General features: G+C 40.0%; 1 protein-coding gene across 1 annotated transcript in view; it reads right to left on the bottom strand.

Annotated features, from left to right (window-relative positions):
* The window catches only part of LOC117810766 (protein unc-13 homolog C-like), a 111,864-nt gene that overhangs the window by 35,728 nt on the left and 53,396 nt on the right, over positions 1-22,740 (bottom strand). The window contains exons 16-17 of the mRNA XM_034680721.1: positions 18,484-18,617; positions 16,199-16,284 (exon numbers count right to left, since the gene is read on the bottom strand). Of these exons, the coding sequence (XP_034536612.1) occupies positions 16,199-16,284; positions 18,484-18,617 (220 nt within the window). The remainder of the gene's footprint in view (positions 1-16,198; positions 16,285-18,483; positions 18,618-22,740) is intronic.

The following is a 22,740-nucleotide window of genomic DNA, read 5'->3' as shown; positions in this document are numbered from 1 at the left end:
CTTACACATGTGGACTTTGAAGTCTTTTCTCTAATGCCAGGAGTCAAACCGCGGGATCCATTTCAAGTTTCGCAATGTCCTGCTGATAACTGATATGAAAAGCCGCAGTGATGCCATTACCACGCAGTTATTTTCTTTCAAAGCAAAACTCTAGGAAATAACAGGGATCAATGCTTTCATCTAGCCTTCATGGCTAAAGTAGTTTTGATGGCTGCAATTGCAGAGGGATTTACGGTTTCACCTGGATTCACCTGGTCAATTTATGTCACAGGAGGAGCAGGTGGTTCAAACAATGAGGATATTGAGTTGAGGCTGTTATACTCGAGAGAACCTGCAGTTTTGTGCCTTTAATGCTTCAGAGTACCTGAAAGGAGGGATCCACTGTCGCAGGGCCGCTCCTTTAAGCTAGCTGAAACTCTTCACACACAGGACAGCCAGACAGCCAGCCAGACAGACACACACACAGACACACACACACAGACACACACATACACACACGCACACGCACACGCACACACAAACACACAAACACACAAACACACAAACACACAAACACAATTTGTCAACCTATCTGCCCTAAGCTCTGTAGACTGTAGACACACAGCCTTACTGTCACACACTCACTGTCACCTAAAGAAAGCAGATGGAGGTCAGCTGGGAGACAGAAAAGTAAGAGGTCAGCAGGTGTGTTGTTCAGTGCTGCCAGCCAGGTTCTGCTGGCTTGCAATGTTTTGTAGAATGCGTGTGCGTCTCGGTGGTGTGTGTGTGTGGGTGTGCGTAAGATCTATCTAAAGAAATATATTGGACACTGTTTCAAGGACATAAATCCAATCAGTAGCAAAGTATCAGTGGCATATTGGCACAAAAGTGAGAAGAGGATGAGCTTTTTACTTTTAAATATCGGAGAAGGAGGTAACTAGTCGGAAATGTTATATTATATCATTGCTGGTGTTACATATCGACATCTTAATTTGAAAATAATACATAGCTCTAAACAGATTCTTTTCCCTTTGACTCACTGCGTCACTACTTCAGGACTCCTTGTAGTGGTTCAATTGACATTACTCCTGCACTTTAGCTTTTTTTCAACTTATTCCTGAGGGCTTTTTTCCCTTTATTAGACCGGACAGCTGCAGTGAGGTAATGTGGGAAGTAGAGAGTTGGATATGACATGCAGCAAAGGCTAACCACTGGGATAAATATTTGTCCCACTGCACTGAACCCTTTAGAGGTATGTTGTATTCTTCAGTTGATCAGATATCATGACGCATCATCATGTAATATTCTTGGAATTTTTCAATTATTGCAGAATCTCTGTATCACACAAGCGGCAACCTCCGGTCTCAAACGATGAAGCCAATGCGGAAGTGTTATAAACTGCAATACATCGAAAATCTGCTCGAGGCTGGCTGCAGAAACACCGGAAACCACATAGACATGAATGGGAAAAAGACGATCTTTGCAGCATTAATAAACATGTTTACAGCCTGGTTCAAAAAACGGCTTGGCCCTACAGAGCTAATCTCTCTATTGGAACACACTGTACGGGGGTGAAATTTTTTCTAACGTGACGGTTCAGAAGATATTAAGATTATGAGTTTTGTCCAAATAAGGACATGACTGACGTGACTCCCGGTCGGGAACACATAGCTGTTGGCTAAGAGGCTCACACTACGTCACACTCTGCCTAGTTCAGTTCAGCATTTCCAATATGGCTGCTGCCGTCTATTTGCTTCAAAACAGCGCTCAGGAACAGATGTGTGACGTCACGGATACTACGTCCATATTTTATACAGTCTATGGTATCACAACATTATCTTTATCAGGAGCCATGTCTCAAGTATTGTGTTATATTATGCCATATTGTTTAATATATTGTATCATAATCTTGTATTGTTTTGTATCGTTTGGAATCGTATTGTATCGTATCATAATGTATGGTATCGTATCGTATTGAATCATATCGTATCGTATTGTAATGTATTGTATCAGAATGTATCATATCGTATCGTATCGTATCGTATCGTATCTTATCATATCGTCTCGTATTGTATCATATCGTGTCGTATTGAATCGTATCGTATTGTATCGTAATGTATCATATCGTATCGTATCATATAGTATTGCTATTAGCAAAGTAAATTATACCTGGCTACCAATTACCACCTGCCAAATAAAGGTTAAAACAAGATGACACTGAGTATTTTTTTTAAGATCATATTATTGATGGAAAAACTATTTATTAATGCAACTAAAAAAGTATTTCCTTTGATTTGATGGTTGGTGATGCTTATATAGCGACGGTACTCATATCAGTTTACTTAGTTTCTCTTCCTTCTCACTTTTAGGTCAGCATTTTCTCCTTACTCAACAAGTCCTGTCACTCTGCCAAGGCCTGTATTGGTTTGTGGTTTGTGTTTGCTTTGTGTCTGTTTTCTTCAATTTGGATGATGTCTCTTTCACTCAGCTCCTTGTGTTTAACATCCCTCACTGTTTCTTGCTGCCTCTCATCCTCTTGTCTCTGCTGGTGACCGGTCAGCCATTAATCATGAATCTGAAGTTTGTGCTCTCCAAATAAATTGAGAGTGATATTAATACTGTTTACTGAGGCTATCAAATGTTTTTCATCGGATTGCCACATTGTCAACAGGAAGTGGTCAAATCATAAACTTAATAAACACACTTGACTTTTTTTTCATGGATTAATTTGATAGGACGTGTGTGATCTGATTGTCCCTGGTGTCCCTCTTACTATTCAGAACTAACTACCTACATATCAGAATCAAGTATTTAACACAGCTGGGCAATTAGTAAGAAAAAAGGGAAATACATTTCTGTATCAAAAACAAGTAGTGTCTTTTCACTATGCTCTGAAGCATTTGTTGAATGTATTCAAAGACACATCAGTAGAATTTCAAATATGATGCAAATTATTTCCAGCACTTCATGGTTGTGCCAGACAGATATTTAGTAATATCATATTTATTTAACCTAAAAAAGAGAAGATTAAGTAGGAGGAAGAAGGTTAAAAGAACATCAGGTTCTCTAAAAAGATGTTTCTCTTAAAAAATTCTCCTGTTTGGAGTCAAAAAGCTCATAGCCTCTCCTTACAAAAAGGAAGCACTGATGGTCAAAATGTGCTTCTTTGCACACTCTGAATGAAAGCAGAAGGAAATCATTTTCCATTCACTGGGCCTAGTGTGTTAGTGTGAATAGAGGGAGAGAATCTGAGGGAAATGAGGCCGTAGGGGGCAGTGTTACAAAAAAAAGCACTGGTATGAAACATACCGAAGGTGCCTGAGTTGGAAATGAGTCATCAGTCTTTTTTAAGAGAATGCTTTTAATTTTTCATGTCTAAGAATTCAAGCTGAAAATGTTCGGGGCAGCAGACATTCTTAGTGATTTCCAAATTTAGTCAGGCCTTCTCATACATTTACTCACAGGCTACTGAACTTCAGTGTGATTCATTTATCATTCACTAAAGAATTTCACTTTAATTAAAGTAATTCTTTGTTAAGCAGAGGTGTCAGATTTTTAAAGTAGGCACTGTGCCTGTGTAAACAAAGCCTGGGCCTCCATATTAGATATGAAAGGGGGCTTCCTCTGCAGTAACAGACCTACTTACACATGGATTTTGAATTTGCATCAAGAGGTTGAGTGCAACCTGAAGTATGAGGGAGGAGGGAAAGGGTGCAGGAAGGGTAGAAACATTCACAAATGAATATCAATGCTGTTTATGCTAATTCAGACTTATTTTAATTATCAAAAACAGCACATACTGTAATAACTGAAACAGACTTATAATAATCTGTATATGTGCGCATGTTTGAAGATGTGCTACTTTTGCAGCATCACAGAGTCTGCGGTGAGACTGTAATCCATGGAAGATGTGAGGTTTGTCCGACCTTGAAAATTGCACTATATATCTACACAGCCTTTTTGTGCCCTGCATACTGTGATCAATCCAAAGGTTTGAGGAGAAATACATAAAAACAGTGATATTTAAATAAAGCAACACTTGCTATGGTTTTTGACTTGGTAACACTGAATCCTTGTATATGCACTGAGCATATACAAGATCAGGTCTGATTTCAGTACAAGGTTTTGATTTGTTTAATTAATAAAGGGAGTTTGAGGGTTCTCCTTACATCTCAACTGTCAAGAACTTTCCTCTCTTGAGCCTCAAGTTATTTTTAATTATTTCCATAGAATGAAAAAGCCAAAAGCTTTCTATCCATGACTGAAGTGTTTGAATGGTGGTATTGACCCGTTTAAAGTGATTCCTTTAATGGCTGCTGAAAAAGATATGAATAACCTTGGCCTTCAATTTCTCCAGGGATCACTCCAAGTAAAGCAACCAATGGTCCATCACTTTCTCTTCAACTCCTTCAGTGGTTGCTGGAAGATGAGAACAAGATCTTCCCTACCCTTTCTTCCCAAGATATTATACTTCGGCTCCAAACTTTTTAACAATTGAGATTGGTATTTCAAAATCCATGTCCCAGTTTCTTCATCTGTCTGTGTCTAACCATATAGTGGAATAACATTGTCGATCCAAGCTGAAAGTTTAAGGTTTGTGCCGCCCACAAAAATAGCTTTCAGTTCAACAGAGCAAGTCTCCCATTTGACTCGAGGAGTTGTAGAGTTTTGAGCCAAATTCTGTGCTCTTTTTTCTGCCAAGAAAATAAAAATATCAACCGATTTCAACAAACAACAGTTTTCATTTTGTATTAAAAAAGTGAAATGTTGTAATAAGAGGGAGTAATCTTAAGAAAACTTTTACATAAATGGATCGTATTTGACACAGTAAGGACAAATCTGGTAAAATTATTGCACTTTAGTCATCATGCACCACATATCTGGAACAAACTCCCTGAAAGCTGTAAGTCCGCTCAAAATCTCACCTCTTTTAAATCAAAGATTAAGACCTTTTTATTTGCCTCTGCCTTCCTATCTTAGCTTATTTTAACTCGCTTTAAATGCAAACTTTAATTTAATTTTTAATATATTCTAATTTTCCTTTTCTTTTCTGTTTTATTATATTTGTCATTTCTATTGTGCTCTTTTATGCTTGTCTGAATGTTACCAAACCTTTTAATCTTTTAATGTAAAGCACATGGAGTTGCCCTCGTGTATGAAATTCGCTATACAAATAAAGTTGCCTTGCCTTGCCTTGCGTAAAACTATCCAGTCAGAATTATTCTAATAGTGGGCTATAAAGGTACCAAGGTATTTTAATATCTGATACGGAAAATACAGTACACTGTAATCTTGTTTTTTACTTGGGATGATATTCTTCACCAGACTGTTGTCATTAAAGCTCGGCCTCCACTCTCTAAGAAAAAATGAATGATTATCCCTGGTTTTCTTCCACAGTGCTTCCCACTTCCAAAGTGACAGGCTGTAGTTCTATGTTTTTCTTGATGTATATATGATGTATATATATGACTGTTGTTGTTTATTATGTAATCATGCATGCCCCGACAAAAGCACTTCTGTCTGGTCTTTCTGCTTCATTTATTGAGACTTTTTCATGAGAGGACACGGTGATTGGCAAAGATTTGTACGCAGATCATGTGTCTGGTCGACCTGATAATGACTGATAGCAACTCTCATCTTATTTGTATTCAGCACTTTACTTCACGTAGAAACTAAAGCACCGTGCGTGCTTGGATGCGCTCTCATTACCCTCACATACATGATCTAACATCACAATTAACCGTCAAAATAGCGCTTGTGTGTGCAGGTTTCTGTGTGTAACATTATTCTTGTGCACGCACACACTGTTGTATGTGTGTGTCTTTGCGTCCTGCTGGTGGTTAACAGTGTGGGCTGTCCTGAGGGAGGAGTAGGCTCAAGGTCCCTGGTGAGGATGTCATCTTGTCTGACTCAGCCCACAGGGGCGCACACACCCATGGGAGGCTCACTCACTCTCTCTGTGCCTCATTGATTTAAGAGTCGTTGATATTATGATGAACTGTGGCGTTCACCGCAGTATTTCCATCCTCTTGTTATCATTCAGTGATTTTATCTATGGGAGGGTCAAGATTGTGTTCCATAGATTTGCTGGAGACAAAAGGCTGGAGGTCCAGAATGGCGGCCAAGGCGAGTAAAGTCCTCCCTGTGACATAATTCCTTCATCTTGGCTTCTGACCCAGATCTGTCAAAGGGCTTTCTAAGCTGTATCAAAAGGGCCCACTGACACAGCTCTGCTATAACACCAGAGCCCACAGAGACACTAACTCCTGGTGATGTGACATATAATGCAGTCAACACACTTAAGACTTACAAATGCAAGAGTCCACCCTGTTCCAATATTGTGAATCACAATTGTACTTCAGCGTCTTAATAAATCCACACCCCTGGTTCATCTATTTATAATAAAAATGACTTTAATTAACTGTGCAAAAAACATTCAGATAAAAAATGTGAAAGAAGGGAATTTAGAGGGCTGTTAAATAGAAAAAAATAACTCAGACTGAAAAAGCTTTTACAGCAGAAGATAATCCTTTTTACGATGACTGACAAAATGAATTACACTTGATGGGGAGAATGTGTTAAGCATTTATAAGCATTTATAATGTAAGAGATTCACCACCTGCACGGCTCACTCAATGCTTTATAAACTCTGTTAATGCAAAAAGCCATATGATGTAAGAAACGAGAGTTGATTGTGCAGAGCTGTGCTAAAAAGAGCAATAAAGAGATTTGAGATTAACAGATTGAGAAGAGTCTAGCTTATTAAAATCACACTGCAGGACAACACCAAACCTTCAGCCATGCCCTGGCCTCATAAACAACCTCTCTCTGCAGTAACAACACTCCCCTCCAAGAGGTACATTAATTGAAATTCAATTAATATATTCTATGGACTGAAGCTGTTCCAACAGGCTGAAGGTAAGTTAATGGGCTGCTGGAGCATTGGATCTTTAATGACATGCTCCAGGGACCACAGCCATTAAACAGCCGTACAGTCGATAAACGGCATGTACTGTAGAACTTCATCACACACATGTTTTCTGAAGTCTACGCTTGGTACAACTTCTCTTGGTTGGATAAGAAAGCCTTTACTTTTATTGCCAAAGCAATGAACAGATGTGAACACAAGAAGAACTTCTCAATTCATATTTGATTTCCAAGAGACCCAAATCCTTGTGAAAACACCAAAAACCTCAACATGAAGTGTAAGACACAGTGTTAGGCTTTGGGGCTGTTTAGGTAGTTTCAACATCAAATTCTGCAGCTCTTTATTCCTGTACTGGTTGCACAGTGCAGTCAAGTGTTTAGTGAAAGGCACACGTCTTTACGGAAAGTCTATGAGGTTTCACATATTTGCATTGTTTATGTATAGTTCCCAAGTAAACTTTAGTGTCAGGGAAGAGACAAATTAAACTCACAACATTTTCATTGAAAATATAATAATAGCCAGGGGATAACTTGGACTGTTGCTGACCTACTAAGGAAAACAAAAAGAACAGAAATAATAAGAACCTAAGTATGTTATTCCTTTAAAAAATATATGAAAACAATTATATAAAGGGTATGGAAATAATTTAATAAAAATTCGTAAAATATGCAGCAAAAATTAACCCTTGATCACATCAGTTTAAAAAGTTTGAATTTATTGGGAACCACTAAACCAAAGTGGCTTTTCTTTTTAATATAATATCATATATAATACAATATAATACTATATTGATACAATAACTGGTGGCATTGTATGATTCAATAGGCAGCACTTTCCATTTGTTCACTGAATTAATAAATAATGCTCAAGTTTGCTTAACAGCAACACAATGGCTTATTCATAACTATCCACACCAGAGGCAGCCAGCTGTCTTATTCAAAGGAGGATTTTACTACTAATTCTCACCTTATATTATGTTAGTCTTGGACACCTTTAGAGTAGCTTAGCATGATTTTCAGCTCAAAAAATGTCTAATTTATATCGTACTGGCTTCCATTAAAACCCCCATTCTAGCTCTATCCAGTCTCTGCTTGAAAAGCTGCATTTAAGCTGCTTTTCCAGTGAAATAAAGCTAGACAGAGCTTGTTGTCATGAAACAACACGAAAGTTATGCCTTTACAGAAAACGTCAGAGGCTAGCCATTAGCTCCCCATTATGGCTGATAGCTGTTAGCTATTTTTACATTACCTGCTGTTATATTATTACTCACAGCTGGGAAATTTGAGCCTTTCTGCAAGGTTTTTTCTAGATGGCACAGCCCCAGGTTTCAGCAACAGTTGCGATGCAATACAAGGATAGAAAGACCTCATCATAGGAGTTGCCAGTACACTGAGCGGAGAAATTGACTTTCTAGCTTTTGGGTGGATTTGTACTTAAACATTGTCCCAACAGGAGGGCAGAGCATGATGTCACAAAACAAATTGTTCAGAGAAGCTAAAAAACATGTCCGAGGATTACACCAACATCTGTGGATCTCATGTTGTGCTAGTTTAGTATGGATATCCAACATTTTAACATTAAAAAAATAGAATATTAATCAGCGTAATAGGTCTCCTTTAAAAATTGTATTGAAACAGAGAACTCCCTCTTTTATCAGTTAGTTCCATAGACTGTATAAAATATGGACGTAGTATCCGTGACATCACCCATCTGTTCCTGAGAGCTGTTTTCAAGCCATTCGACGTAGGCAGCCATATTGGAAATGCGGAACTCAACCAGGCAGAGTGTGACGTAAAGGGAGGGAGTTTGAGCCTCCTAGCCAACAGCTATGTGTTCTCGACCGGGAGTCAAGTCAGTCATGTCCTTATTTGGGCAAAAACTTGTAATCTTAATATCTTCTGAACCGTTGTGTTAGAAAAAAATTCACCCCCGTACAGTTTGTGCCGATAGAGAAATTAGCTACGTAGAGCCAAGTCGTTTTTTGAACCAGGCTGTAAACATGTCTATTAATGCTGCAAAGATCGTCTTTTTTGAATTGGGGTCTATATGTTTTCGGTGTTTCTGCAGCAAGCCTCAAGCGCATTCTCGATGTATTGCAGTTTATAACACTTTCGCATGGGCGCCATAGTTTGAGACCGGAGGTTGCCACTTGGTTAGTTCTCTTTGCCTCAGGCTGATGTTTGGTGAGGAAGCTTTCTTATATTTCTGATTGGTCGATAAATCGATGTGCAATTTCTGACATTGGTCATCCAAAACAATGATTATGAAGTGTCAGGTGGTGTGATTTATAATTTACAGTGAAAGTGTGAATGAGAGAGCCATATTAGTAACAACAAGTCATTCATTATCTCAAATCCTTTTCCTCCTCCTTTCCTTCATTTCTTATTTTATCCTATCTCTGTTTTCTTCCCTCCTACCTCTCTCTTCGACTCTCTATCTCTCTCTCTCCCTCTCACACATTCAGAGATTCACACAGAGATGCTAAAATTAGCAGCATCCATTTCTGCACCAGCAGTGGCACCAAAGGCCTCCGAGCAGGAAGCAGAGGATGCATCAAAGACTTCATTAAGTAACACACGAGCACGTGTGCACACAGACACATGTCCACAGATCCCTCTTTTATTCCCATTCATTCATTCTTACTGATGTGCACAGCTTGCACAAATGTGTGCGCTTGCACGGATGCACACACAAACATGCCTGCACACACGGGCGCACAAACAGAGAAACGCAGACCGACAAAAGAGGACACTCGGGCCCGCCTCCTTCAGCCGCCGTCAGCCGCCTTGCCAGCTCTGTAAGTGTTCTTACGTAAACGGGTCAGGTCACTCTGAGTTACTTCTATTAGTCTGAATAAGAAAAACAGCAGCAGCCTGGACGGGCTCAGTTTCCTTTCTCCTACCACCTCACTACTGATGTTCATTAGATAGAATAAAAAGTGCATAGGAAGGATTTGAGCCTGCATAAAAATAAAGTATCTGTTCATGCCATTTTCTACAGCTTGCCTGGTGATCATCTGCAAAGAAATTCATCCACACAAGCAGAAAAAAAAATACAAACACACACACAGAAGCTGAAACTGAAGCCCTGATTGGGTGTGAAAATATGACAGGTATGACAGGTCCATCACACCAGGAATTCATATTTCCAGAGTAATTTCTAACACAGTGGATTCAAATCATAAAAAAACATTCAATCAAAGTTGATCCAAAAACAATCAGTTGTTGCCGTTCATCTCACAGTCTCTTGCTGTGAACACACTGCTGAGAGATGATATTTTTCATTGATCTTTGCAGAAACAATAAACATGTTCTAATTAATTTAATCCCCTGTGGTTTATCTGGCCGTGTGTTTCTTTTAACTAACCGTTTTCTCTTCAGTAGCTGCACTTTTCTTTTTCTTTGTGCACAAATAAAGACCCACGTGGATGCAATTTCACCAGATCACACCATATGTAGCTCCAATTAAAGTTCACTCAGGAAGACTACATTTGCATTCACAGTAGTAGCCTAACTCTCTTCTCCCTCTCTTGCTTGCTCACCATTTTTTCCAGGCTGTCATTGGTTAATCAGCTGTAGCACTCGTAGTCTTTCCTCCAATAGCACAGAGACACACCCTCCTCGTCAGCCAATCACTTTTCTGCTCTCTTTTTAAACACGGCTCTTTCTCTGACTCTAGTTCCTTCTCACTGTTGATTTCTCCGCCTCCTGATCTCCACCTGGTCTCTGCAGAATCATCAGTCTTCATGCATCATTCATCTCATCCGAGCAAATCATCAACCAACACCCCCAGTGTCTGGACTCCGTAGGGGATTTCCTTCTGCTGTTCAGAGTAGCAAGAAATCTCCCCATAGAGCTCCTACGCCAAAGATCTACTGTCGAGTTACTGTATTTAATTTACGTTTATCTGTGCTTGCTGATTGAATTATCATACTACTGACTTCATTGTCATAATATTGAATTTAAACAGTCATCTGGGTTAAGATATCTTAACACATACTTATTAATCAGCCTCTTAATGTTATTAAATCTTGTCAGAGAACTCATCCCCCTTTCAGTAGAGGGACTGTAGTCATCCAGTGCAGCTTCAACTCAAAGGTTATTGATATAGAACATTTTAAAACAACCACTGTTGACAAAGCTGCTGTACAGGCTTAAAACACAACATCAATAAAAGCAAATATTAATTAAAAATCATATATATTACAACACAGTAGAAAACACAACACAATTACAGCAATAAAAACAAAATAAAATGTTGGAACACGGAATAAAAGCCAACGCAAAAAGGCAAGATGAAAACTTTCAATGGTCTGTGCAATGTTTCAAATGGTGAGGCTAGTTTTAGTGCTATTTTTCTGCATGGTCTAATGTATTTGATTCTTCTTTTCAATGAAAAATAAAGCAACCTGGATAAAGTTTAAGCAGGTTCATGTACTCGAAATAACGTGTTGCAGTAAAAACCAATCAATCTGTGTAACAGGATTCACTTGCACACCATCCAAGCGACACGTGAGCAATGTATCATGAGTCAATCTGTAACATTCAGCTGACATAACTGTCAAATAATAACGCAGATGAACTTCCACTCAAGTATTTTAAAGATGCACATCATCATCATCATCATTGTCATTGTCATCATACTCAAAACACACATGGAGTGATTGATAAAAGTGTGCACCAATTCCCAAGTTACAACCTGCACCATCTGTTGTTTATGTGGGTTTACATTCATTACAGTAAGACACATGATGTGGTTGATATGCATGTTCATCTTGCACAATGATGTTCCATATTTATAAGCCGTCAATCTCTCCTTCATCTGACGACCAGCCCGTCCCCACCAAACCAAAACCTGGAGCTCGAGCAGCCAGTAGGACCAACAAGAAATGAGCAATAATTCATACAAAGTGCTCCTTTGAGGAACATGACAGTCATGTCCTCCTCCTGGCAGCACGTGTCGCTGTGGGCGGGCAGTGATGTACTGACAAGATGAGGCACAAGAGGGGTAAGGGGGGAGGGAAGGAGGGAGAGGGGCATGGAAAAAAGGGTCCAAGCTCAAGGAGTGCGAAAGAGTGTATATGTGACTGAGTGCATCCATGATTCTTGTCTCCTTTTGTAACACGGACTCCCTCAGGCATATCAGAGGCACACAAACACACACACTCACACATACACACAGACGCATACACACACACAGCCCAAACCTGCTGTGACAGCAGTCAGTAACACCCTAGGTGGTCACATGCCCAGCTGCCCTGACTCAGATATGCACATGTAGGCAAACAGAGCCACGAATACTCCCTCAGTCTCTCTATTGATCTACTCAACCCTGTATGTTACGCCTCAGAACAGAAGAGACACAGCGTCTTAAAAGTTGTCATGAAACTGTGATGTTAAGCAAACTTTGAGACAAGAGATGTGTGCTCTGTTGGAAGTCTTCTTTATATCATTTAACTGAGTTCCCTGACCGTGCAGGTTTCATAGCAGACACATAATAAATGTGTGCTTCACTTTGTTAAATTTGAAAGTTTGCTCCTGAAACTGATGAAACACCATTCACAAGGTGGAAACCTTTGTTTGGGTCAAATAACATCAAGTAATTCAAATTTTACTTCAGCTTTTCTACATAATATCATGTAGAGTTTTGCTGACGATGCACTGTAATGTTTTGAATTGCTGATTTAAATGAAATGCTGCAAAGTGCTTACCTATATTTCTCAAAGCATTTTATTTAAGTTATTTAGCAAAAATAAATTAGCTGCTCTCCTGAAGAAAAATATCTTCATGATGACTAGTTTGGCTCTCTAATATGAGTTGCAGTAAAATAGAACACAGCCTTTAGTTTAACTTAATTGAAGGCATGATGCTCCGTTGACCTAAGAGTAATTACTGTATGTTGACGATAAAGCTCAGCTTTCTGTGCATGTTCCACCCTGACCTTTGTTTGTAATGCTCAATAGCTCTGAGCTAAAGAGCCAATGATTGTGCAAATGTGACAGACATTATTTCTTGGAGTTCCTTTTATTCTCCTCATGATCAGAGCACTTTGGACTTCTCTAATTTCTTGAACCAGATTGCTGGATTACTCCAATCCTCTTCACTTCATTAAGAGTGTGTCAGTGGGCTGGATTTGCAGGAAATCTGCTGGTTCGTGTTACAGGACAAGACACGCAGTAAAGAGGCCGCTGCTCTTTCAGTTTAAACAGGGATATAGTATCAGAATGATGATGAAACAAGGATGATGGAGAAAGCTTTGTGTCTTCAGGGCAGAGGAAACAAGTAACAACATCCTGTTTATGACAGAAGGCGTTGGAAGAGAAATTAACAGCACCTTTAAAAGAGACAGAGGCAGCTGATGGTCTTAAAGGGATCAGTGCTAAATTACACGGCAGAGTTAACCTCGTCTGTAGCCTAGCCTCCGTTCCGGTTCTCCGGCCAATTTCTCAACTAAGGGGCCGAGCTGACCGGGGTCCCCTGTGGGTAACACAACAATGGGAAGTACCTTGTATAACCTCTCTTAAAAATGAACTATCCCTGAAGCTGCTGCTCTTTTTCATTTTGGTAAAGAGTACAAAGCTGTGATATTACACAGAGAATCACAGGAGAAGGTTTGATTGCCTGGTTTGCTGTGAGTCTGGCGTTTACATACATCATATGTGTCGCTGCTTTATGGTCGCTCATTACCTCTCCACAGAATAACACATCCATCTCTTCACACACACACCTCTGAGTCAACACGTCTCATTAAATCTGACTGATGGTAACATTCATATGCACACACACCGTACACATTCTGAGTCAAAACGCCAGGAAGCAGTTAAAACTTCATCATGTTTAAGATATACTGTCCACACAGAGACTGACTACACACTTCAGGTGTGTGCATAATGGGCTTGCTGTGTATTCACTTGGCACCTGGTCACCATGGCAACTCCCGGTGGCTTAGCACCAGAGGGAGCAGCAGGCATGTGTTGTGTGGATGAGGATAAATCACCAATACACTCTTTTGGGGCTTCTCTGCCTTTTTTCACTTGCACAAAATCAAAAGAGCACTCCCAATTTTACACCTCACTCAGATCCCTGCTTCGCCTATCTCTCTCTTCAACACATCTTCTGTCATCATTAAAGGAAAAATATCACACCCTCAGTCATGTTTAGATCAACACTGAGGTTGGTTGGAGGGTCAAAGTGTATAACCTTTGGTAGATACAGCATGAATGGAAAAATATGATTGCAAAGCAGATACGAGTACCTCATCTATTATAAAGTATGTGGTGCAAAAGCCATATTCTGATATCCAGTGATGGGAGTGGGAATCTTTCCAACTATAGTCAAATACAAAACAACATATTATCAGCAAACAAGTGTTGTGTGCACAGATAGAATTACATAAAATTGGCGAAAAGGGAAATATATAAGGTATAAGTGTAAACAATCTGAGTGCTGTGCTCTAAATGTCACATTGCAGGATGTCGGGGTAATACAGTTCAAACACTGCTCAGGATGCATGGTGGTGGTAAACTTTGGCTGAGAAAATTTCAGAAAAAAAAACTCAGAACTCAGATGCTTTTCTGCTAAACCCGTAAGTGACACCCCCCTCACACACAAACACACACACAGCACCATCTTTACATTCATTCACAACCCCAGTCCTATTAACTCCCTCCTTCGTTCCTCACTCTCATTGTACATCCTGCTATCTTGGGGGATTTGATCCTGAAGCCTCCAACCGAAAAAAACAGCCGGTTCAATAACCATCAGGAGTCATTTGCTGCCTTTTTGGACGTGAGCTGGAGATAGAGGGGGTGGAGATTGAAGTCAAAACCCACGTTAAAACGAGGCATATCTGTCTTCCTGCCAGTAGAGCGGATCTAAGATGCATTGCTTGATCACTGCGTCTCTCTGCTGTCTTTGAGAGGAGTCTTTCTTGCATTAACAAAATAAATAATAACTACTGAAGGCAGCAGGTATATGAAATGAGATATACATTTTGAAGCATATTTACTGTTTGACTTAGGCACAGACTGCTGAGGACTGACAGATTTACACTTTTGGGTAATTAGTGGTAGTGGAAAAAAATGATGGATTATTTTGGGTGATGCCAGGTTACAGCTTGTAAATCACTTCTTTGATTTTGCACAAACCTCCTTTTTCATGCATTATGTAGAGCACAGCAGGAAATCCATCTCAAAAACTAATTTAATAATTCTGATACAGTTAAATATGACAAGTTTAACCCTTTGTTTACTACAGCAAAACAAGAGAAACACGAGAAGTACAGGCTTTGTAATGGCTGCTGTGTATACGCAATCATGGTACGTTTTGGGGATATGATCAAAAACGGCTACACTCACTGTGCACGTACAACTGCCATCTAAAGGTAATGGTTATAAAAGCTGTTTGTTAATAACTGGACAACACCAAATACACACATCTCTGCCCTTACACCAACATGTGTCACCTGAATACTTCATTCTAAATCACTTTAACCCTTAAATGTCTAATTAATGACACAAATGTAAGCTGTTTTCCTGTGGAGACTGTCTAGAGAACAAATAAACACACATTTGCTCACTAACACACAAACCTGAGCATCTTGTCTTTTTTTTTGGATAGCCACTGATCAATTGTTTATCTTGATTAAAAGGCGTTCCAGTTTCTCTATAATGATCAATAGAGTGAAATCAGGGAGGTGTAATCTAGATAGGCAGTAGAGCTGACCACAGGCGGACACAGGCGGACGCAGTCGATAACAAACAGTGTGCAACCAGCCAACAAACAGCGCTCACATATCGTCGCTGTCAGGCAGAAAATCTTGTATCTCCATACTTCATCATTTAATTATTTTTTTCCATTGATCAATGCTATTGAGCTCCATGTCTGTCAGAAGACTTTCTAAAGTTAAAAACGAAAAAGTATTAAAACAAACTTATGGTTTACCCTCATGCAGTGTTTAGTTATGTTAACGAGCATAGAGTCTCTTTAATTACTGGGAAGAAGTAGTTCTGCCTGACATTGAAAATATACAGTAGTAAAAAACAGTAAAGCCTGGGTAGATGCACATGATGCATATAGCAACATGTTAGCTATAACCGCTGTTGAGTAATTAGCTACTATGTTGTTACTCATGTGCTACAACTCAGGCTCCTGTGTTCCATGTTTTAAAGTCTGACGATTTTTTCTGCACAATCTCTCAATCAATCTAAACCATTTATCTTAGGCTCTATTCACACACCCACGCACATGGCCTCAAGCAAGAGATAATTGTTTGATGTGTGCTGTTACTGACCTTCCATTGCATACTTCATATCCAGAGCGAAAAGGTTCCATGTGACCTCAGCGCTGATCCTGCCCACATTCAGCTCCTGTGGAAACCTGGTGAGATTGAAAAGGGATTCCAATCAGACTCATTTCCCTATAAGGACACGCTCCGCTGGCTGGCCTGATGGTGTGGCCCAGCCTGGATCTCTAACAAACGACTTAACAGATGTGCAAGAAGACATGGTTGGGGAATTTCATAATCTAAATAATCCCCCCGTCAGTGCCAAACCTGGCTGAATCAGGGCAGAGGGGAGATGCATGCATAGGGCTTAAAGGCGAAGGAAAATGGAAATGACACAGCAAAGGAAAAAGACAGTCAGAGAGCCAGGGATTGAAGCGTGTTTGGCAAGTAATCTGCTATTTTGAATGTCTATAGATTTCCAGTCAGAGCTAGAACGTGAGATGTCAATGGTTTAATCATCCGTATCTTCAGACAGTGATGGGAGGACATTTATGGATGACGGAGCCTTCGCCAATGAAAGGTCAGTTTATCTGCAAATGTTTGACTTTTGGGGGAGACCACCCTGATTCAAACAACAACAAACACATTTGTCCAACAGTTCTTATTGAAACAATGATCATCTGCTCTGCCGGGACACTGGCAGTTACAAATGCCAAACACACACACACACACACACACACATAAACACACATTTTTCCTCCCTTACTCTCAGCCCTTCTTTTGTGGAGCAGAGGAACAAACACTGGGACTAACAGGCAGATTTGTGCTCCCACTGGCAACTGAAAAACAACAGAAATTCCCAGAAACAATCGTCTCTCGTCTTTCATCTAAATCACACTCAGAATCTTCTCTCAACCTTGATTATTCTTCAGGGTCGACATGCTCCCTCGTGATGGACGGCAGGCGGGGCAGACAAGGAAAAATCTTCATCTCAGTAATGAAGGTAACATCTGCAGCTGCTGTGGATGCCTGTAGATGTTTTGAAATCTACTTCTATGTGCTGAAAATAAATGTTTTGTGGCTTAAAAATCCACATGATGAGTATTTCTGGAAATAATCCATAAAGCCTCTTATCCTTTACACTTTTAAAAACAACTGCATCATCCATTTTTTTTATTTCCAATCATAAAATAAATTCTGTAGATCATTCTATTGGCTCAAACATTTCCAGGGTGGATTGCCATGTAAATATTCTCTGCACAAAGCAACACACTGACATGTTTTTCTCCTCTGGCAGCTGCTCTCTTTATTCAGAGGCAACAAGTCAACACAGGTTTAGTGTGAAAAGGCATCAGGGTGGCTGTCACTGTGAGAGTTGACCATGGGAATGTAAGGAAATGGGCATGAATATTGCAGATCTATCATTAGACAGTGTAGGAGAGAAAGCTCAGGGCATAAACAGAGTGTTAATAAGCATCGTAAATCAGCACGAAGATGGAGAAAAGAAAATAGGGGGAGGCGAGAGTGTGAGAAGATATTTATGAGCGAAACAGAAAGAGAAGTATACGCTTCATTTTATTTCTTCCAAGGCAAGCTCCGCTCCATTTTCTCAAGGTGGTATAATGTGTTTGATTTTATTCACCAAATCATCAGAAGGAAACAAACACAAATGTCTTTAAACCTCCGCGAACACCATCACCACCACTGGCTCTCCTCGTTTTTTCTACAAACAAATCTTTAATGTGTTATATAATTCAGCAGCGCTGCCTTCTCCTTTTATCCATTCACACTACAGCTCACCATGCAAACAAAGCGTTGTTTTTTTTTTACTGCTGGCTTCTCAGGATGCCTCTAAGCTTTCTTTCTGTGCACATTCATGTCGTCGTCACAATCAGTAAATACATTTTTCACATTTATAGGAGCCGATGGCAGAGGAGGATTTTTGTTTCCCACCACGTTCTTTAAATATGAGTTTAAGATCTTTCATCATCCACATCTGTTTTACAATGTGTGCCATGTGTACATGCCATAAATAAATAATGCAGGGAAAAATTATATAAATTAAAAAGTGAGTAAATATTTAATTGACACTGCTTTCATTAAAGCACAAAATTTTACTCATCAGCAAGTCAGCCAAACCTATAGCAATGTGGTTAGGAGCGGTTGTGAATGAGCAACACAGCAGTTAAAATCAGACTTCACACTCACCACCATGATTACACGTGGAGTGAGGATATCTAGTGGCTTGTTGCAGGAAGCTGGCACAGCATCAAATGAAGTCCACTTTGAACATGTTTTGGATCAGACTGCTTGGCATAGAACATCGAACACATAATAAATAAAGTACATACTGGTTAATGACTGGGGTGTAAGCAGTCCGGTCCTCATCGATTACAGACACCATGAGAGTGATGAGTTTTGGCCAGAAGTCCAGGTTCTTTATCGACGGACCCTGCTCCTCCCGGGGGATGTCCTGCTTCCGGCTCTGCAGTGAAGAAATGATAATCAAGGTGAGAGGCATGACAGCTTTAATTATGGTGAAGCTAAACAGTATGCATGATGAAAATGAAAGTTTGTTTAGGAAGTGTAAGTACACTACTCAAAAAAATATCCAAACAAAGATGTGTTTTTGTTATCTGAGGAATTTCTAATACTTAATGTAATCAGTATTCAACTCGTGATAATATCCTGTAATTATACAGATACTAAACATGTGGCTCATTTAAACTGAGCTAAAAAAAAAACAGTACCTGACAGGATGTGAGTAAGGCAGATGCTCAGTGTGAGGGTGAGAAAATGGAACAATTTAAAAACCTACATTTTATCATCTCATCTCGATCTGAGCCTTCATCGACCAAAAGAAGACTTTAAAAGCTGCAATCCTTCACATCTCATGAAATCTATGTGGTCAGCATCTTCCGCAATGATGCTTTGATTATATACAACAACAGATTATAGCCCTCATTATTTTCCCATGCTGAGTCCACTATTACCATGTGGGATTCATTACCTCAAATTACAAGCACTGAGGCTTCAGGGGAAAACGAAAGGCATGTATGAAATCCAGTACTTTGCATGTCTGCAACTGCGTTTTAGCTGTTCTGCAAATGAATTGCTAATGCAAACCAAACCATCCCTTTAGCAGTAAGCTAACAATAAACCCAGTAACCTCCATCTTCACAGGAAGGTACACCTTTACTAGATGTGTTACCTTCTATTCCTGAAAATTGCAGCTCAACATGTGTTAGCTGCCCTCAGAACTCCAGGACTCAAAGTATTAAACAAAATCCTGGTGATTCCCTTTTGTAATGCCAGATGTCAACCAACCACCCAGGAATCTTTAGGATTGAAACTCGAGAGTTCGAAAGCATTATGACATTGCAGTACTGTGGATAAGTGGAAGGGAGTTTGAGTCAGATTTGTTTTGGAAATCTCTCTTGCTGTGGTTGTTCCCGGGTCGAGAGGTGTTGAATCTTGAATCTCTCACTGACTCCGCCATCTGTTCACCCCCGCACTGAGTGCAACCACACAAAATTGAAGGAGTCACAGTCTTTCACATTGTCATTTAGAGGTTCCACAGAAAAACACACTCACTGAGCACACAGACACTAAAACAAAACCAGCCATACTGACAGACTGAAAGAGTTGTATTATTCCACACATGACAAATATGTTAACTTCTCAAAAAGGAGGTCACATTAATTATTAAAAGCACTTAAAAACATCATGAAACCTGACAAATTGAGCCATAAGGGCTGAAGTACAAACCATAAAACCAACCAACTTTTGATTTTGCAGTAACCACTGTTTAGAGGAAAAACTTCTCAAGAGGAAGCTATATACATTCTCCCATTTGTTTATTTAACTTTAAAATTAAATGTATGCTTGAATAATAAAACAATTGTTAAAAGTTAAATATATTCAGAGCAGTTATTGAATAATTTAGACTGAATTATTTAACAACCAAAGGCACATTGACTTTGGTGCAGCACAGAAAGGAGATGATGTATTGAGAACTGGGAAATGGAAATGCAACACGAGTCCATTAATCATCAATGCGATCCTTAAAATCCAATCAATTCCTGCAATAATCAACTTGTTCTTCTTGATTTGAATATCTGGCGATGCATAGGATGTAACGCTGCTGCATGTCTTGCTGGCATTGCAGATAAGAGATCTACAGAATTTAATCCCACAGGAACAAGAAGTAGAGATAAGGCTTACAGCTGATTTTGTAACAGTCCATCGTGTCAATGGAGGATTCACCACTTTAATCATTTGGGTTTAGAGCTGCAAAAGTCCATCATCCCGCGTGCCATCGTCATGAAAACAGATTACAACTCATTCCATGGGAGGTTACATCCCAGCCATCATATTCATCAAAGACTCATGAATTTATCATTTGCATATTCACTTATGTTTGCTCTGCAGTAAGAAATGAATATGCACCAGTCTGGGAGTACACAAGCTTTATCTGCAACAGAATCTTTGCTCGAAACTGTGCTGGTACATGCAATTTAACATGGATACGTTTTAATTATGTGGAAAAGATGTAAATCATTAACTGCATGCCTTATAGAACCCGTTAAAATTGTCTGAGAAGAAAAATTTACGGTGAGTGTGATCATAAATTAAGGCAGGCAGCACCAAAGACAGATTTTCTTGGTCAATTAATCATGAAAATCAACATATTGAGAGGTTAACAAGTGAGAGAAAACCTGGTTTTATCACAGCTACACAGCATAGGCATTGAGCATTTCCAGCCCCTAGCTCATTGCTTCTGAAATCAGTATACTCGTGCTTAGTTTGAAAGAGGGTTTGGTGGGACAGCTCTGGGGAAGATGTGCTACTGCATGCAGCAAGGTACATTTCCGCTAAATTCGAGGCATGAATAATGAAAGAAGTATCTCTGCAGGAGGTGAGTCAGCTATGCAAAAACTGGTCTGTTAGTGCATCTTTGTGTATGAGAGTGTGCACGAGCATAGCTGTATGCATGTATGAAGGACACTGAAGGTTGTGTCATCCCTACTAAATTGGATGCCGCTTGCAACCGGCTAAAACTCAGTGCAGACTCCCTCTGCTCATCTGTATTCACCTCCAGCAGGTACAAACACATTGTTAAAGGTGATTAAGTAGCCTGCTGTCTTTTTACAGACAACAACCGACCCATGGGCTTTACCCTCAGATGGACTGGGAGGGGAATACAGTAGCGAACAAAGAGCGCAGTGTGCTTCCACTTTCCCAGTGCATGGAGTGTTGAGGGCACTAGCAGAAATATAAATAAGAGGCTATCACTCCTCTAGAGGGGTAGCTACTGGTTTATGTTTATGGTTTAGCTCTTTCAATCCTTGTGTGGGAGAAATGAGCATTAGCATAACTGGCTTCTTATCAATTCTCACAATGTGACACAAATTACAGAGTCTCTGATTGAAAGATGCTTGCAGAGACTGTGATCACATTCTGGAGATGAAAAGCTGTGGGTGGATCTGAAGCTGCTGGAATGCATGTGTGAAAACAGGTTGTATGTGTACATACATATGCTCATGTGGAAACAGAATACACTCAAAGTTTCTGGGAACAAACAATGCCTTCTTCAAACACGGTAAAACCGGTCATTTGGGTATTGTTGGCAAATATGTGATAACGTCAGTGAGCGAGATTCTTATCAAATCAATTTGAATTGCTCGCTCAGTAACAAGTGGAGTCCCACTCCTCTGCGGCTCATCTGCACAGTGGGTCTCTGCCTCTGCATGCCTGTCAATGCTCACCAACCTCCTTCTTTAAATCCAGATTGCTTTTAATCATCCGTCTACTTCTGCATTTATATTTGCATTATGCACCAAACAGTGTGCATACATATGTATATTTTTTTCATACATTTTCAATCCTGGTGTGTGCACCATCATTCCTCCCTGGCTCTTATGGTATTTTGTCCTCATGCCCTTTCTGTATGCATCCCTTGCCCTCTTTTCATTTCCCCCTGGCCTTCGTATTTTCAAAATCCTCCCCATTCTGCCAGGGTTTAAGAAACTGTTAAGCCAGAATCCCCCTGCCCCCATCTTCAAGTCATTTTACGCCCAGGCAGAAGCAGAGAGCTTTGTTGTTATGTTATGCAAGATGCCTCGCTGTGGCTGAGATATTTCACTCCCTGCCTGCCTGGCCACCATGTCAGCTCTCGTGTTGCCGCGCTCAGTCACTATTAACAGCTGGAGAATTGGGGTCCATAATGTGTTTTTCCTGCTGAGTCAAAGGCTACCTGGAATATGTGAACATCATAATTTAAAGTCACAGTGAGATCTTCTTTGGTCGTGAAGAGGATGTCTTCCGCTTCTGCTGTGAAGGAAACATTGATGGAGAGGCTGTCACTCGTGAAGCTGTGGTGGACGAAGATGTAATTAGCCAAAGTGTCTATCTCTCTGGTTTGGTAATTGCTTACAACCCCTCAGGCTGTTTAAACAAAGGAAGCTTATTATTCAACTTTTGAGCGGATTGCACCCATTATCTTAGAATACATTATCCTCTGTGGTGTGGAGGCCATTCTCTCTGGGAATTAAAGCGTTCGGTAATCAGGTGGAGCTGCCTGTTACCTGATTATTACTCAAGTGAGG

The sequence above is a fragment of the Notolabrus celidotus genome, chromosome 3, assembly GCF_009762535.1.
Source record: "Notolabrus celidotus isolate fNotCel1 chromosome 3, fNotCel1.pri, whole genome shotgun sequence".
Classification (NCBI taxonomy): Eukaryota; Metazoa; Chordata; class Actinopteri; order Labriformes; family Labridae; genus Notolabrus; species Notolabrus celidotus.
Note: the sequence above shows the minus strand (reverse complement) of the source record. Positions and strands in the feature narration are given on the sequence as shown.